General features: G+C 49.6%; 1 protein-coding gene across 1 annotated transcript; it reads right to left on the reverse strand.

Moving 5' to 3' along the window:
* Nucleotides 1-495: 495 nt before the first annotated feature.
* Dio1 (deiodinase, iodothyronine, type I) lies at nt 496-16,199 on the reverse strand. Its single transcript, NM_007860.4, has 4 exons — nt 15,813-16,199; nt 6,628-6,771; nt 2,780-2,979; nt 496-1,453 (listed from the first exon to the last, which is right to left on the reverse strand). The coding sequence occupies exons 1-4, from the start codon at nt 16,147-16,149 to the stop codon at nt 1,361-1,363; spliced, it is 774 nt and encodes a 257-aa protein (NP_031886.3). The 5' UTR covers nt 16,150-16,199; the 3' UTR covers nt 496-1,360.
* Between the last annotated feature and the right edge of the window lie 746 nt (nt 16,200-16,945).

A 16,945-nucleotide genomic window follows, 5' to 3' on the forward strand; every position in this document is an offset into this window, starting at 1 on the left:
ACTGTCTAAATAAAATGAAATAAACTAAGTACTTGCAAGGGTAAAATAGTTTCATATTAGTTGAACATACCTTGAGTCCCAGCTACTCTGAGTCTGAGGATTATAAATTCACAGCCATTCTGGACTGTCTAACTAGATCCTGACTCACCTAAATCAATACATAAATGCAGTGCTAAAGTATTGGGTGTAGCCCCTGAGGCAGCGTCAAGGAGGAACTGTTTGTGTGTTGGCAAAATATTTCCCACGTCCACTCGATCATCACCTTTAAAGGTACTTTGTTGTGATGTGAACAGCTACATCCCTTCCACAACACTTCATAAGACAATACATTTGACTAGTGCCACATATGAGTGTTCTTCCTCCAGAGCCGAGGTCCCTCCAGCAAATGAGGCTTTAACTGATTACACTACACGTGGGCTGTCAGAAAGGATGACAGAGAAGGCCTACACCAGTCAGAAAGGAAGATGGAAGGATCACACTGTAGCCACTCAAAAATAGCCTGACAGATTTTAATTGTTAGCTTGCTGCATCTTCCGACATTTTTAAAAATCAAGTCACAGCTGTGGGAACTTTACACTGTGACCATCATACACAAATATAAAAAGAAGCAGACATGACAGATGAAGCCATGGCTACCTATCAGTCCAATGCTATCGAACACAAAAGACCAGTAAGAGACTGTGACCCAGGAGGACAGAGTCACAACAGGGCCTACATGGCAGCTTTTGCTGGCGCCTGCGATTTGGTTTAGTTAAAGTTATAAAGCTTTGGCATCAGTGCCAGAGAGCCAGATTCCTGTGCAATCTATTTCAAGATGGTAGAGGGAGTAGAATGAGATTCTATGTTGCCATGGAAACACCTATCACCAACAATCTCAACAGATTTCAATCTTTCGGCCAGAAAAGTGTTTCCAATGCCTATGGTTCCTACAAGCAGAACATGCCTGCCTCTTGCTTGTGCTAAACAAACCAGTTCAGCATTTTATACGATTGGGTCTATAAGTGGCAAAATTGGACACATGGATTGAGCTTTTGACGTCATCTTCAGGAGTCACGACACTTCAGAAGTCTGTCATCCAAGCATGTGAGTGAGTGCCCTCCCACCAGAAGGTGGACACTCTGGATTGGTCTCTGCTGTGGGAGCAGTGTGGAGCTGTAACTTACTTTTGCTAACAGCTCAGCATTGCTTTATTTCTGGTTGTCACAGTTTGTGCTGTGAGCTGCATTGCCTCCCTGGTAGTTATTTGTTTAGATCAGAAAAATCTGAGCTAGTACTTCATCTGGGAACACAGGTCAAAGGTAAAAGACATCTGTACTGGTGTGGGAAAGTACCAAGCTTGGGGAGCCTTCCTGCTGGTCCCCTAGAGCTGAGGCACGTGTCTAGGTGGAGTGCAAAGCTTTTCCAGGACAGCTCGGACTTCCTCAGGATTGTAGTTCCAAGGGCCAGCTTTACCCTGCAAGAGAGGAGAGGCAGGCGTCAGAGGTCTCAGCCTAGAATGCCCGTCATGTGTGGGGTGTGGCTGAGAGATCTAATGATAGCTACTTGGGAGTTGTAAACAAAGGATAGTTACAGCCTTGAGGAGGGTCAGGTCACTCAGGGAAACTGCAGAGAGTGGTGCCAACAGTCTATAGTGTAAGACTGGGCAGGGAAGTAAGAGGGGGAAACACAGGCAAAGTGACAGAGGTCAGGAGAAGGAGTGCAACCATAAGCTCCTCTTGAAACATCAGCCCTCACACTGAGTTCCTTCCACAGAACCACCGCTGGCTGTCCAGACCCTCTGCCCTAGCTCAGTCCTCTTCAGCCCGATTTGGGCAAGAATCCTACTTTCTGTCCTTAGTTGCTGCTCTCTTTGTCCTCTCTCCACAGACACCAGCGATCTATACAGTATAAAGCTGATCAGACCATGATTCCTCTGCCCAGAACCTTCCTATGGCTCACTTTGGCCTTTGGAGGAAGATGTTCTCTGGTCCAGAGCCAGACCCTGGTCCTCTGAGTGCTGAATTCCCTAGCCGTGCCTTGCCCCAATTGCCTCACCACTTGCCCACTGTCTCATCAAGTTTCCCTCTGCAAGCTGCCAAGCCCAATGGCCTGAGCTTTATCCTCAAGATTCACCTGGTGAAAGGAGAAACTGACCCCACAAATTAACCTCTGACCTCCGCACACTCACAGTAGCCTGCATGCCCCGCCCCCCACACACATGTAAGACAAATTCAAATGTAATTTTAAACATTAAAACTAAAGACTAGGTATGAAGGTACAGCCTTTAATCCCAGCATTTGGAAGGCAGAGGCAGGTAGATCTCTGTGAGTTCAAGGCCAGCCCAGTGAGTTCCAGGACAGCTGGAGCTATGTAGAGAGATCTTGCCTCAGATAGATAGATAGACGAATAGATGGATGGATAGATAGATAGATAGATAGATAGATAGATAGATAGATAGAGATAGATAGATAGATGGATGGATAGACAGACAGACAGACAGACAGGTGAATAGAAACTAAACAACACCAAGAGACAAGGATTAAGCCAGACACTGGATGCTGAGGAAGCCAGGAGCTTGCACCTCTACTCAAATGCTAGCATGTTCGTGGGCACCGCTTCACATAGCACCGGACAAAGACGAATCTCATTTCGCAAAAGAGAAGGCAGGAAGGCTTTGAGGCAAGGGGACTCCCCCGGGTTACATGTGTGAGAAGTACATCTCCCTGCGAGGAAATCTTCCTCTGCCCCTGTGACACCAATCCCCTCGCCCTTCCCCAGATCCCTAAGCCTAGGTCATCACCTTGTAGCAGATCCTGCCCTCCTGTATCACGTAGAGCCTCTCAGGCAGGGCCGCGTAGAGCTGGCTGCTCTGGTTCTGCATTGTGTCCACCACCACAGGGCACTGGGGGCTCCTGGCCAGCAGCATGCGGGCTGCCCGCACGCGCTCCTGGAGGCTCCGGTGCTGCCGGATGTCCACGTTGTTCTTAAAAGCCCAGCCATCTGCAAGAGGAAGGTTAGACTGCAGCCGCACAGATGGGACAGACAGTTCCCGGAGTTTAAACTCCACCTACCTTTAACAGAAAGCCTCACAAAGCAGTGTCCTGTGGGAGAAATCGGCCAAGTCTTCCTTCAGAGATGAAGTGCAAGGCCACACAGGGTTACCAGAACCAAAGCGCGCTACCTGTGCGGCTGACTGGCGGGCCTCGGGTCTTCAATGAGAGACAGTTGGACAAAGTGGTTCTTGATCTTCCATATGCCTTTGAACCACTGGGGGGGGCTTTGTTAGAGGGAGAGTCAGCCTGTCTAGGGTGGCACTGAGAGTGGAGACAGCTCCCAGCATTGCAGGGTTGTCAGTGCCTCAACCGAATTTAGAAGCAAAGGTCAGAGCAGTGGTTATCTCCATGTGAGGTCCCGTGTCCAGTCCTGGTTCCGTCCCATCTCCCCACTCTTCCACCCGCTCCCTGTTCCCTGTGGCCTCCATCCTCACCCCAACCCCTGTTAGTAACAGGGAATCCCTTGCTCTAGGCCATCGAGGAACGGTTCTTAAGTGAGTGTTTTCACACCCTTCTCCATGATTCTTAGGTACTAGACAGTTTAACAACCACTAGTCTGGCTGGGCAATAGTGTTGCACGCCTTAATCCCAGCATTTGGGATTAAGAGGCAGAAGGGTCTACAGAGGCCAGCAAGGTATACAGAGTGAGTTCCAGGACAGCCAGGGCCATACCAGGAAAACCTATTGCTCTGGAATTTCAACAACTCCCCTCTCCTAACTAGTTCTTACCACAGAGTTCTTCCCAAAATGCAAATCTGCACTTGTCACTCCCCTGCCTAGATCTTTTGATGGATTCCTATCACCCTCAAGCTAGAATCCAGGCTCCTTAATGCCATTCAGTTTTAAAGGTGAGCTCTTACAGGAAGGGGGCTCTTGTTTCTCTCTCCCTGGGTCCAGCATGGGCTTGAACATAGTGCAAGAACTTGTTGAGTACAGTCCAGTGATTCTGCAAGGCAGCCACATTTCTTCTATGTTTGAAGTAGAGAAACAAGGCTGGAAGTTGACTATGGTCACATGGCCAACACATGATGGAGCAGGACCTGTACCCAGGTCTAAAACGCAGTCTGTGACCACCCATCCCACTGTGTCACAACCCCTGCATTTTACCTGGATAAGCACGGGAAAGCCAACCAACTGACTTTGGCTACAGAACCCGGCATCCCTAGGATTGGTAGACACTAGCTCTCTACATTTTCTCTCTGAAGTTCACGTCCAGTTCTGACTGATTAAAAAAAAGCATCTCAGAGCAGGAGATGGGGAGGAAGAACTGTGTGCAGTAGGGGAGCAAGACCCAGAGGTGACAATTACAGGAAGTTTATCCTCAGTGGCTCAAGTGGGTGGTCAGGTCTGAGTTCTAGAAAGGGTAAGACTGGCTTGGTCTGACTTCAGAACAAATGCCTCGGGTGTCAGAACCAGGAGTTGGTGCTAGGGTGACCCCAGCCTGCTACAACTAGCAATTTGTTCTTTTGGAAGTGAAAGTTGGGTCCTCTAGGACTTTATTCTTTAAAGTGTGGTCCCTAGGACAGCTGCCCTGGCTTTCCCTGGCCACATCCCAGCCTTCCAGCATCCAAATAGGACCTCCAGGTGACCTTATGAAAGTTTGAGAAGTGTCACCCCAGAACCTAACCAGCTTTGGTTGAGCTCCATCTGTCATTTCTAAGACTGTCATAACCCTGTCTCTTCTCAGCTATGGAGACTACAGATCTTAACGGACTGCCCAGGGCGCTGCTTCTCACAAAGAGAGGCACTACCATGTGCTGGAGCTCCTATTGCCTAATCAATGCCCTCTCCCTCTCCCTCTCCCTCTCCCTCTCCCTCTCCCTCTCCCTCTCCCTCTCCCTCTCCCTCTCCCTCTCCCCCTCCCCCTCCCCCTCCCCCTCCCCCTCCCCCTCCCCCTCCCCCTCCCTCTCCCCCTCCCTCTCCCTCTCCCTCTCCCTCTCCCCCTCCCCCTCCCCCTCCCCCTCTCCCTCCCCCTCCCCCTCCCCCTCCCTCCCCCTCCCCCTCCCCCTCCCTCCCCCTCCCTCTCCCCTCCCCCTCCCCCTCCCCCTCCCTCTCCCTCCCTCTCCCCCTCCCCCTCTCTTCCCTTTCTTTCTTTCTTTCTTTCTTTCTTTCTTTCTTTCTTTCTTTCTTTCTTTCTTTTTTTGAGACAGTGTTTCTCTGTGTAGTCCTGGCTGTATTAGAATTCCCTCTGTAGACCAAGGTGACCTTGAACTCAGAGATTCATCTACTATGCCTCCCAAGTGTTGGGATTAAAGGCATCTACCAACACTGTCTGGTGCATAAGCCATTCTTTGAAAATATATTTTATGGAAAAGTTTAAATATACATAAAACTGCACAGGAGAGCATGCTCATATCCACATACTTATTACCCCGTGATATTTTAAATTTACCCCAAATGTAAATGAGAATGGACGCTGCCTCTCAAATGAACAGAGTATTAAGTTGAAAATTCTCAGGCGTTTGAGTGCAGAGAAATAAAAATATAGTAGGCTTAGGTTGGGGCCCGGGAATATGCACTTTCAACAAGCAATCTAGACAATCCTATCTTCAAGGACTTCAATGCCACATGAGGATACAGACCACACTAGTTGTGCACCACATGGCCAAATGGGGGTGAAAACAATCAGAGAGATCTCTGTGCTCCCCACTCATGGGCAAGTCAGCAAAGACACCGCAGCCTGAATGCTCATTCACCCAGTTTCCACAGAGCCCTGACTGGGACATGGACCCTACAGAGAGGGTCCTGGGTGACATGGACTCAGAGAACCTCTCCCACCATTTGTAGAGGCAGGTGAGCAATGATTCCCCTCCACCGTGGAAGCCTTCTTCAAACTCTGAATTTGAGATGGGGCTAAACTTGAGGGTTCAGTCCCCATGAGGGCCAGGGAAATGGGGATAGGTCTGATCATCTTTCAGAGTTCAAGGACCAAGACATGGATGTTTCTAGAAGGAAGGAACACCTGTCTCACCATTTCAACTTTCTTAGCATAGGAACAAGGTGTCTTGTGTGGCAACAGTGGTAATGACGTGGTTAGGGCTGGAAAGGGACTCCTACTTATCATGTAAGAAAGAGCTGTTCTACAGCAGTGTTCCTCCAAGCGTGGTCCTCAGACCGGGGAGGGAAGGTTACCATTATCTAGAACGCAACTCAGATCTATGAAGGCATCTGCTTTAGCAGTGTCCCCAGGAGTATGGGGGGTCACCAAAGCTTAATGAATTATGAGCCACAAAAGCCATCATCCTGTCCTTTTGATCTTAGGCTATCAGCTGAAAAATAGCTACAGGGTGGCCATTTTCATTTGTGCCTTCACATTAGGTTTCAATTCCTTGTCAGTGTGCTTAGACTGGTTGTTCTCCCCTCCCAACCCTCCACTTAACTATATCCCTCTTCAGACTTCTGCTCCGTACGCTCTTGTTGAAAGCAGACTGTGGAGGGAGAGGCAGTGGGAGGGAAAGACAGTTCTGGGCTTCTCTGGTCCTCCCTCTTTCCCTCCTGTCCTCCTCTCTCATTCCTTCCCTTCCCAACTATAACATGGGCTCTGACGATGGGAGAAAGGCAGAGCAGGAAGAGTGGAGGCCGGGAGTCTCTGTACCTGTGGCGTGAGCTTCTTCAATGTAAATGATGAGGAAATCGGCTGTGGAGGCAAAGTCATCTACGAGTCTCTTGAACTGGTCAAATTTGAGAAGAAATGAAGGTCAGGTGCAACTGCCAAAGTTCAACACCAGGGGCCTGCTGCCTGCAACACAAGGAACCGTAGCTGAGACTTGCATGGGTTCTTTCACATGTACTGTCTTCTGTCCTGGGTTCAATTCTGTTCCTTCTGCCCCTGTGGGATGAGTCCCGGGCACCATGACAAGTCTAGACGGCATGACTAGTTGCGGGTAGGGCTGGCTTTTGCCTCTCTGGAAGCAGAGTGTCTCAGTGACCACTAGATGCTAGATGGTAGTCAAAATAAAAAATCCTTCCCTGCAGAATGTAGTTATAAAGTGGGCAGACACCCATCTTCTATAAGGTGTGATGGCTAATATTCAGGGTAGATAGTTACTCCCCATTTTGAGACAATGTGCTATAATGATATAGCCCTGGCTAGCCTGGATCTCACTATGTAGACAAGGCTGGCCTTGAACTCAAAAAGATCTGCCTCCTGAGTGCAGCCCCATGCCTGGCAATTCTCTCTCACTTTTACAAAGCACCTGACGTTTATGGACTTGTTCAGCACACAGCAGGTCAGCAGGTCAGCGGTGGAGTTAAAATGAAGACCGACTTCTGGACTTGCAAGTTAGTGCTCTTTCTATTAAAAGGACCTCTGTTTCCTCGATGAAAACATGGACTCTACAGGAGCTGGACCTGTGGCTCAGCACTTTAGAGCACTTTGATCTTGCAGAGTCCATTCACCACTGGTAATTCCAGTTCTAGGGATCAGACACTCTCTTCTGGCCTCTGAGGCACCAGGCACACATGTGAGGCACATACGTATACACAGACATGGACACATACACATAAGATAGAAAATAGACCTTAAAAGAATGCACACCTGCCGGGCGTGGTGGCACACACCTTTAATCCCAGCACTTGGGAGGCAGAGGCAGGCGGACTTCTGAGTTCAAGGCCAGCCTAGTCTACAAAGTGAGTTCCAGGACAGCCAGGGCTATACAGAGAAACCCTGTCCTGGAAAAAAACAAAAAACAAAAAACAAAAAACAAAAAACAAAAAAAAAAAGAGAGAGAGAGAGAGCTGCTAAGTTTGCTATACAGATTCTTCATGGCCCTGTGGCCTCTCTCATCACCTGGCAGGTGTTTTACTTAGCTTCTATTTAATGCCATACTTGACAATAGGCCTCCATGGTCATATTGCAGCCCCAAACTCCTCCCACTCTCTGCCAGGAGCACAGAGGCTGAGCCAGCAGCTACCCACTCCTACCTGCTTGTCCTTCCTCCCACTGGGCATTGCCTTTTCTATTTCTGAATGTTCCAGGTACCTTTATGAAGTAGAGGCCTCTCCTTCCAGGTCCCTCCCAGTCACTTTACCAAATTGCAATGTCAATGCCAGTTCATGATGGGGACAGCACCTTGCCATGAGACACTGGAGAATGCCCACACTAGATCTTGCCTTTCCTGTTTAGTGATCTTGCCCCTTCTGGGGCAGAAAGTGACTGCAGTCACTGTAGGAGCAGGAAGGCACGCCCAGAGATAGATGAGTCTGGGAGAATAATGTGCCTCTGACATTCAGAAAAGGCTGTACTTGTGTGGGCTGAGGATCCTGAGGTCCAAGCCACTAGAGCGCATTCATTGTCCCACAAGGCTTAACAACTAAGTGCAGATTTGAAGATGAACTCGTGGTTTGGCATAGTGGTACAAGTTTGTAGTACCAGAACTGGGGAGGCTGAGGCAGGTGAGTGCTGTGAGTTTGAGGCCAGTCACGTAGTGAGACTCTACTCACAATACTACCCTCCAAAAAGGATGACATCAGGAGGAATCTCAGGCTAACTTCCGCAGAGTACTAGATCCCCAAGCACAAGGCCTTTCTGACCGTGGGAACCCTTGGTCTCAAGCCTACAAAGTCAACTCTAGGCAGGAGCCTTCTGTAACTCTTCAGTCAAGGCTAGGGAAAGCCCTGGGTGAGCCGCTATTGTATCCTGAGGTTTCTATGACTAAAGCTAAAGACCTGTTGAGTCCTAGCCACACATCTACTGGAGGATTGCTAGCCCTGCACAGTGGCATGACCTGTTTGAGCAGCCACATCACCCAAGCTCCTCCTTGCCCCAAGGGTTCATACTCCTGTCCCCTGCTTTAGGCACACGCACATTCTATCTATAAGCGTTTATTCTGAATTTACAGCATGCCAGGGTCGCCACCACAGCAGCAGTCAGTGGAGAAGGAAGCCATCAGGAATCTGCCTCTGTGTGGTGTGGGGTTTTTTCAGCTGGGAGATTAGCCATAGGCAATGAACAGGCAAATTGAAGCATTGAGAAACTGTGGTAAATGTTATGAAAGAGACTAGAAAGTGTGGCCCACTGCAGACAGGTGGAGCAGGGAGGGCCTCTGGGGAGCTGCCATTCAGGCTGAGAGGCGAAGGCCTGGAACAAATCAGCCCTGGGGAAAGGGAGAAGGGCATCTCAGGCAAAGGGAGTCAATGTTCAAAGTCCTTGAGGAGGGACAGAGCCCAGTTTGTTTAAGGACCTGTAAGACCACTGTCCGGAACCTGGCACCAAGGGTGGCGCTGGCAGAGACTGCAATGGGCCGGAGAAAGAGCTGCTGGGTTTTATTCTAGCTGTGTTAGAAAGTGCCAGAGCTATAAAGTGGGGGTGGGTGGGAATAAGCTATAATTCTTACCCACCTGACTTCTTGATCCTCTTTCTCATTTGGAATTCCTATTCTGCATATGATTGGTGGGACAGTGTGCCCAGCCTTGCTCTCTGGAAGACCAGAGAAGCAGGCATGCCCCTGCCCCAGCAATCAGGGGCCGGCAGCACTCCCCATTCAGGTCTTTTATTCTAGAGTTACTGAGATAGGAGAACTCATTCTTAGTCCGGATGTGGTGCCCCTCAGGAGTGGCCAGTGGTGGACATTCTAACCACAGCGACCGCAAGATGTGATCTAACTGCTGTTGTTATAAGGCAGCTCATATCCAAGTCTCTAGATGCTTTTAGTTCTCTGGAGCCCAAGTCTCATGTGTGTGTGTGTGTGTGTGTGTGTGTTTCTCTATGTATATGTCTGTATGTGTGTGTTTATGTGTGCATGTGTATGTGTGGGTATATATGTATGTGTATGTGGGTATGTGTGGGTGCAAAGATATGTGGGTGTATTAGGTGTGTGGGTATGTATGGATGCAAAGGTATGTGGGTATATTAGGTGTGTGGGTGTATGAGGTGTGTGGGTATGTGTGGGTGCAAAGGTATGTGAATGTGTGTAGGTGTGTGGGTGTGTGTAGGTGTGTGGGTGTGTGTAGGTGTGTGGGTATATGTGGGTGTATGGGTGTGTGTGTGGGTGTAGGTATGTGTATATAGATGTGTAGGTATGTGTGTGTGCGTGTGTAGGTATGTGGGTGTGTGTAGGTGTGTGGGTATATGTGGATGTGTGGGTATATGTGGGTGTATGGGTGTGTGGGGATGTATGGGTGTGTGTGTAGGTATGTGTGTATAGGTGTGTATAAGTGTGTGCATGTATAGGTATATGGGTGTGTGTAGATGTGTGGGTGTATGTGGATGTATGGGTGTGTGTGGGTGTATGTGGGTGTATGTAGGTGTGTGTGTAGGTGTGTATAGGGGTGTGTGTATGTGGCTGTGTGGGTGTGTTTAGGTGTGTGTGGGTATATGTAGGTGTGTGTGTAGGTGTGTGTAGGGGTGTGTGTATGTGGCTGTGTGAGTGTGTTTAGGTGTGTGTGGGTATATGTAGGTGTGTGTGTAGGTGTGTGTATGTGGGTGTGTGGGTGTGAGTGGATGTGTATGTAGGTGTGGGGGTGTGAGTAGGTGTGTGTATGTATAGGTGTGTAGGTGTGTGTGTATGTGGGTGTGGCTGTGTAGGTATGTGTGCCTGTGTAGCAGTCAGAAGACAACAACTTGCAAACATCTATTCTTTCCTGCCACCATGCGGGCCTTGGGGAGTGAACTCAGGCTGTTTCACTTGGCTACAGACACTTTTACCTACTGAGCCGTTTTGCCTGAACCTCCACACATGCACCACGACACACTTGTGGAAAACTTGTCCCCACACACATGTACATCTATGCATACGTGCACATAAAAATAAAATTTAAAATGTAATAAAATTATTTTTTAAAGGAAGCCAGAGTAGGGTCTGATGATTTCAAAATTCCCTAGCTTTGTGTAGCAGTCAGATTCACACTTGGATGGCACACTAGCTGCTGTGTGGAGAAAAGACAGAGTGATATGGGGTTTGGGGAGTGGCAGCTGGGCGGCACTGGAGAGGTGGGAGCCACGGCTAATGCACAGTGGGGAGAGGCAGAACGGAAGAGCACGCTGCTAGCTGGTGGCGGAGGCGCCTCAGCTGCCCTGTGTTTCAGGTCATTGTCACACGTCCTCCTTGCTCTGCATGGGATTTGAAGCAGTTTGCATACATGTTAAAATAGAAAATAATAACCAGGGAAAGAGATCGTGGCCTTCTGAAAAGCACAGAGCAGGACAGGGAATGGGCAGAGAGGCTCCAAGGTGCTCTGCACCTCTGATGTTCAGTTTACTTTTTGGCCACACAGGATGTTGAAACCCAAGGCCTCAAACACGCAGGGCCACATACTGAGCTGCATCGTTGGCATCTGTGCATTCGCTGGAACACAGCCGTGTGTTCACTTTTGAGTTTTCTGGTACTCAAGTAAAGAGAGAGGTGAGAGCGAGCAGTTATCATTTCATAACTTGGGGCCAGCAAGGTGGCTTGGAGGTAAGGGGGCTTGCAGCCAAGCACGGAGCCACGTGGTGGGAGGAGAAAACCTGCTCCTTGGAGTTATCCCAGGACCTCCACATGCGCACTGTGACATATGCGTGTATACACTTAAACATACACACAAAATAAATTAAAAAATAAGTAAGTAAGTAAATAAATAAATGTTCAGCCTCTAGTATAAAGGGAAGACAGGCTGGTTTCTCTGCAGACACAAAACCCTCCTTATCTGGTTCACAAACTGTTTTTCTAGGAGGCCCCTGAGTGTGTGTGTGTGTGTGTGTGTGTGTGTGTGTGTGTGTGTGTGGCTTCTCTGTCCCTGATGGTTGATTGAATAATGATTCGTCCTCATGTGACAGGGCCTTCGCAGGGGAGGCTCTGAGGCCAGTCGCTGACAAGTGGCTGGTCACTGGACTGTAATGACCCTAGAGAACCACTCGTCAGGTAAGAAAATGGGTTTCCAGTTAGGACCAGTTTTAAATGTTAGCTGTCTGGAATTTTGCTTTTAATGGGCAAAAGACTCAACAGGCCCCCAAAAGGACAGGCGCATCTGTTTATCCATCTAGAGTGTGGCCGACATGGTGATGTTTGCAACCAGGGCAAAGTCCACCTGGCAGCAGAAAGAGGAAGTGTGGGTGCTTATGGCTGGCACACTGCTAGTGTCCACAGGCCACAGACCACATCATGAGGGTGTCAGGTAAGGACTGCAGTGTTCTATAAACAGGAGAACAGACTCATGCTCATGACCCCCCCCCCCCCAGGCCAGCGTGTGAGCCTCTGGCCCAGGCTCTCTCTGCAGAAAAGCCCCTTTTATCATTACCAGGTGACACCTCCTCTGGATACTTGGAGAGACTGCAGATCAAGAGTTTCCTCTGTGCGTGTGTGTGGTGTTCAGGAGGATGTGCATGCTGTGTGTGAATCTGAGGCCCCAGTGTTGCATGCAACAGTAGAAAGTAGGCCCAAAGCACAAACTCCACTGAGAACTCGCTATGGGACTCTGAGCGGTTCTGTATGACTTTCGTTTTGCGTCTGAAACACTCAAGAGGTCACACTAGATTATCTGTAAGAAACCTTCCTGGACTTCCGATGGGTAGCTCTAAAATGAGCCCTGTGTTTATGCCCAAAGCATCCTTTGGCGTGCCAAAGGCCTGGGAGTTTCTGAAGGGCTATAGGATGTCTTTGTAATGGATCTTGATAACCCTATTTGGAAATCCTCCCCAAAACTAACCAACACTTTGAGGCATGTGTGTACCTGCAGGTAGGAGACAGGACACCCTCCAGCTCTGGTTCTTGATGACCTCAGCAGCTTCCCCTTACACCCAGTTTCCACATCTGGGAACTCACCTGCCCCTTGCCCTCTGTCCTGGGCTGTTCCCTGAATTCTTGTCCTCGTTTGCCCCAGGGCTTCAGGGCTGTTAGGGTCCCCAGTGTCCTTCCTGCAGCCTTCTCCAGAGGCTCAAGCAGGGAACCCGAGTCTTCTCCAGAACCTTCTCCCCTCCCATCCCCTTTCTCTCTCTCTGAGCTGTGAAGTGTCCTGGGGCAGAAAACTGTGGCACTTATGTCTGTTTCACCAATGCCTGTGATTTCAGGGCACGCTGTTGTCAATGCGCTGAAACTCAACTTCATTTTATAAATGAAGGTTAGGTGGTCTATCTCTGCCTCCTGTATCATTTGCTTTCTGATACAGCAGCAGAGATCAGGGACAAGCTGTACACTCCCTTTTCCTTTTCATAAAAAGTGTGTGTGTGTGTGTGTGTGTGTGTGTGTGTGTGTGTGTCCAGGTGCCTGCAGAGGCCAGAAGAAGGAGGCAGACCCCGTGGAGCTGGAGTTATAGGCAGTTGTGAACTGCCCAACATGGATCCTGGGAACCAAACTCAGGCTTTCTAGAAGAGCAGCAGCCATTCCTAACTGCCAAGCCATGTCTCTGGTCCACTACTTCCTACTTTCTTTATTTTAATCAGGGTCTCATGTAGCCCAGGCTGGCCTACAATTCTCTAAGTAGAATGAGCTTGTATTTCTGATCTTCTTGCCTCTACTTCTAGAGTTTGAAGATTATAGACACCTGACACCATGCCTGATTTGCTGAGCACTGTTTTGTTCTTATTTCTGGATTGGGGATGAAACCCAGAGTCTTGTGTGTGCTAGGCAAACTCTCTAGCCAGTAGTTTTTGATACAGTTCTCATTATATACCCCAGGTTGGCTCTGAACGCCAATCCTCCTGCCTCTGTTTCCCTAGTGCTAGGACAGCAGGCGTTTGCCACCACACCTGGAAAACAGAACTCTTTTTAACTGAGAGAAGACAGTTAACAGACACAAGTGAGTTCCATGAGCTGGCCCTGGGTCAGGTGGCTTCCAGGGAACTGCTCGTCAGACTGTCTCCAGCAATTTGTTCTGTCCCACCAGTGTCTGTCCCACCGGAAACACAGCATAAAAACCACTGTTCTTATTGATCTCAGTCTCAGGGCTGTGTGCTAACTGTTGGCTGAATGAACTAAGGTCCTTTTCATGTTACAGTTTAAATTCATTATTGGGGTGTGAGAGAGAGAGAGAGAGAGAGAGAGAGAGAGAGAGAGAGAGAGAGAGAGAGAAAGAGAGAGAGAGAGAGGCTCTCCTTCTTCTTCTACTACTTTGAACACTCTCCTTCTGGGTCTACAAAAATCATATTCATTAGTTCCAAACACACCTCCTCCAGGAAGCCTTCCAAGTCCTGCAGGCAGGCAGGCCCTGCCTGCCCCCTGCATGTCACAGGACCATTGAATTTGCTTGTTCTATTCTTCTCTGCCATGGACTGTAAAGTCCTTAAGTCTAGAAGAAGGATACTGCCTGGGCTCCTGACGTCTACCTGAGGGCCTGTCACACAAGGGACCACTCTGTGACTGTCCATCAGGGAGCACTGTGAGATGCATAGAAGAAGGCTGATCCTGAGTCTGACCTGACACTCACTCACTCAGCTTAGACTCTCAGATCTCTCCATTCCCAGCCCCAGACTGAGGGGCTCCTGTTAGGCCAACATTTCCCAAAGGGTGGTGTTAGGAATCAGCGTGGCCATCAAAGGCTTCCCGAGAGGAGCTGGGGCGGGGACATATTTTACAGATCTGCTTTTTAAGCCTCAGAGCCTTTCTGGATGTTCCATCTGCCACTCGTCTTGTGGCGGTCACAGGAGGGTGACACAGGATGTGGGGGTTCCCAAACTGGTTTGCCCTGGAAACTCTAAGTAGTGAAGCTTATCTGAGGGGCTTGAATTCCAAAGAACAGGCTTTGAAAAGCGCTGGGTTATCCCCCTGTCTTGGTGCCCTGGGGTTAACTGAATCAAACACAGCTCTTTCCCGGGGAGCTCTGCTGGGGGGAGCAGGGGTGGCAGCAGCTGGGTAGGAAGAAGCAGATCTTTGAGGGAAGGGGCAGGCAGGGAAGTCTGGGTCCTGCAGGGAGACAGCAGCCCCCGCATTAGAGAGACCTGAAGTGGCATCTCAGAGAGCTAGGTGTGGAGCTGGACCCGGTGCATAGGCTGGCCGCACAGAAGGTTGTTCCAAATCATTAGATGGTGTTAAAAGGGCACAGAGAAGTCAAGTCCAGGATGGGCAAAGCCCCACATTGGTCTAGTAGTGTTAGCATGAAGAGATCTTGGAAATAATGTTGGGGTGAAAAGTCTAAGCCTGACTCGGGAAGACTGTGAACACCGGCCTAGCCCAAGATGGCCCCTGAATGCAGGAGGGAGATGCCGCAGGGTGCTGCACTGGGTGGTCTTGGGAAAGAGTGATCTGGTAGCTGTCAAGTGGAGGATGGAGAGCAGAGAGACGGTCTGCCAGGGAGAGGAGCAGTGAGGACGAGTTAGGGCTTCCAGAACCCAACAGACCACTATACCCCATGGAGAGGAGGATGGAGAACAGCGAGGTCTCATAACTCATAAACCACTGCCCTGTGTCACATCAGACCCAGGGAGCTCTAGTGGGTTATTGGTCACCCCCTGTGAATTTGTAGGCTAGTAAGGGTGGCAGGTGAAACTTAGGGCTGCAAACCTTGAGTGTCAAGAAAAGCAAAGTGTAGGATGCTAGTTGGCACATAAAAAGGATAACCTGGGGAAGTTAGGGTGGGCTTCCTGCAGGAAGTGGCACTGTACATCATCAGACTGGAAGCTGAGAAGGATTTCACCAGATAAAGATGAACTGCCTACATCCAGAGGCTGGAAGGTCAGAGTACTTGGCTTGTGATATGAACCCTGGGAAGATACCAGCCAAGAGAGAGAAAACCCCGGGAGAGTCCCACCACTGAGCAGAAGGACAAGAAGCCGCCCAGGAGCAGCTGGAGTGATGATAGGAAGCCTGGTGCTTTCCATCCTACCTCTCCACCCCACCCATCCCCACTGCTCCGAGCCCCTGAGCTGACCTTGAATGAAATCCCAGATGTTGCACTTCTGTCCTGAGAGGCAGACCACGGTGCAGTTGGGGGCCAGCCCCCCAAACTCAGCCCTGTCTTCCAGTCTCTGCCAGCGGACCTTCAGGACAAACCAGAAGTACTGGATGCTGAAGAAGGTGGGGACCCAGTTGTCAGGGGCGAATCGGGGGTTCCTGGCCATCCCGGTCTTCTGGCCCATGGCCAGGATGCTCTGTTTGACTCTCCCTGGGAACAGCGTCATTAGCACCTTGCCTACAGCCACCTCCAAGGCCACCTGCAGGAATATCACAAGCCGCTTCAGCCACAGCCATAGCTGGGGCAGCCCCATCTCAGCACGGGGCAGAAGTGGCTCTGAGCCTGCAGACTGAAGGAGAGGCCCCAGCCAGACAGCACTGGGTGGAGCTGGACAAAGGTGCAGGCTACTGCAGCCAACCCTGACAAGAGGACCAACCATGCCAGGACAGCAGGTGTTTGCCTTGCTGTCAATCGGGTGGAAAATTCCAAACCCAGGGCACAGAGCTCTCTCTAGTAATTACCCTCCCGGATTCTTTGTTACCTTTTGAGAGATTCTTAGTTTCCCTCTGATTTTATTTTTTAAACAAACATTTGAAAAGATCACATTGAAAGGGACCCTGGCAAAGCATAATGAACTCCACTATTTTATACAGTTAATATCCAGCCATTTAAAACAACAACAGCAGCAACAGCAAAAAGGAGTCAGAAGATCCCAGCTGCTGTAGCAGCACACTTAGCCCAGCACTCAGGAGACTGAGGCAGGGCCATCTCTGTGAGTTTAAAGCCAGTTTGGTTACATTAGTAAGTTCCAGCCCTGTTATGAAGAAGGAGGAGGGGGGAGGGGGAGGGGGAGGAGGAAAAGGAGGAGGAGGAGGGGGAGGAGGATAAAAGAAAGGAAGGAAAAGAAAAAAATCTCTTGCAAATGACTAGCAGTTTTTTGTTTTGTTTGTTTGTTTTTGTCTTTTGAGACAGGGTTTCTCTGTGTATCCATGACTGTCCTGGAACTAGCTCTGTAGACCAGGCTGGCATGAAACTCAAAGAGATGTGCCTGCCTCTACCTCCCTAGTGTTGGTATTAAAGGTGTGCACCACCACCACCTGGCTATGACT

This window comes from Mus musculus, chromosome 4, assembly GCF_000001635.26.
Source record: "Mus musculus strain C57BL/6J chromosome 4, GRCm38.p6 C57BL/6J".
NCBI lineage: Eukaryota > Metazoa > Chordata > Mammalia > Rodentia > Muridae > Mus > Mus musculus.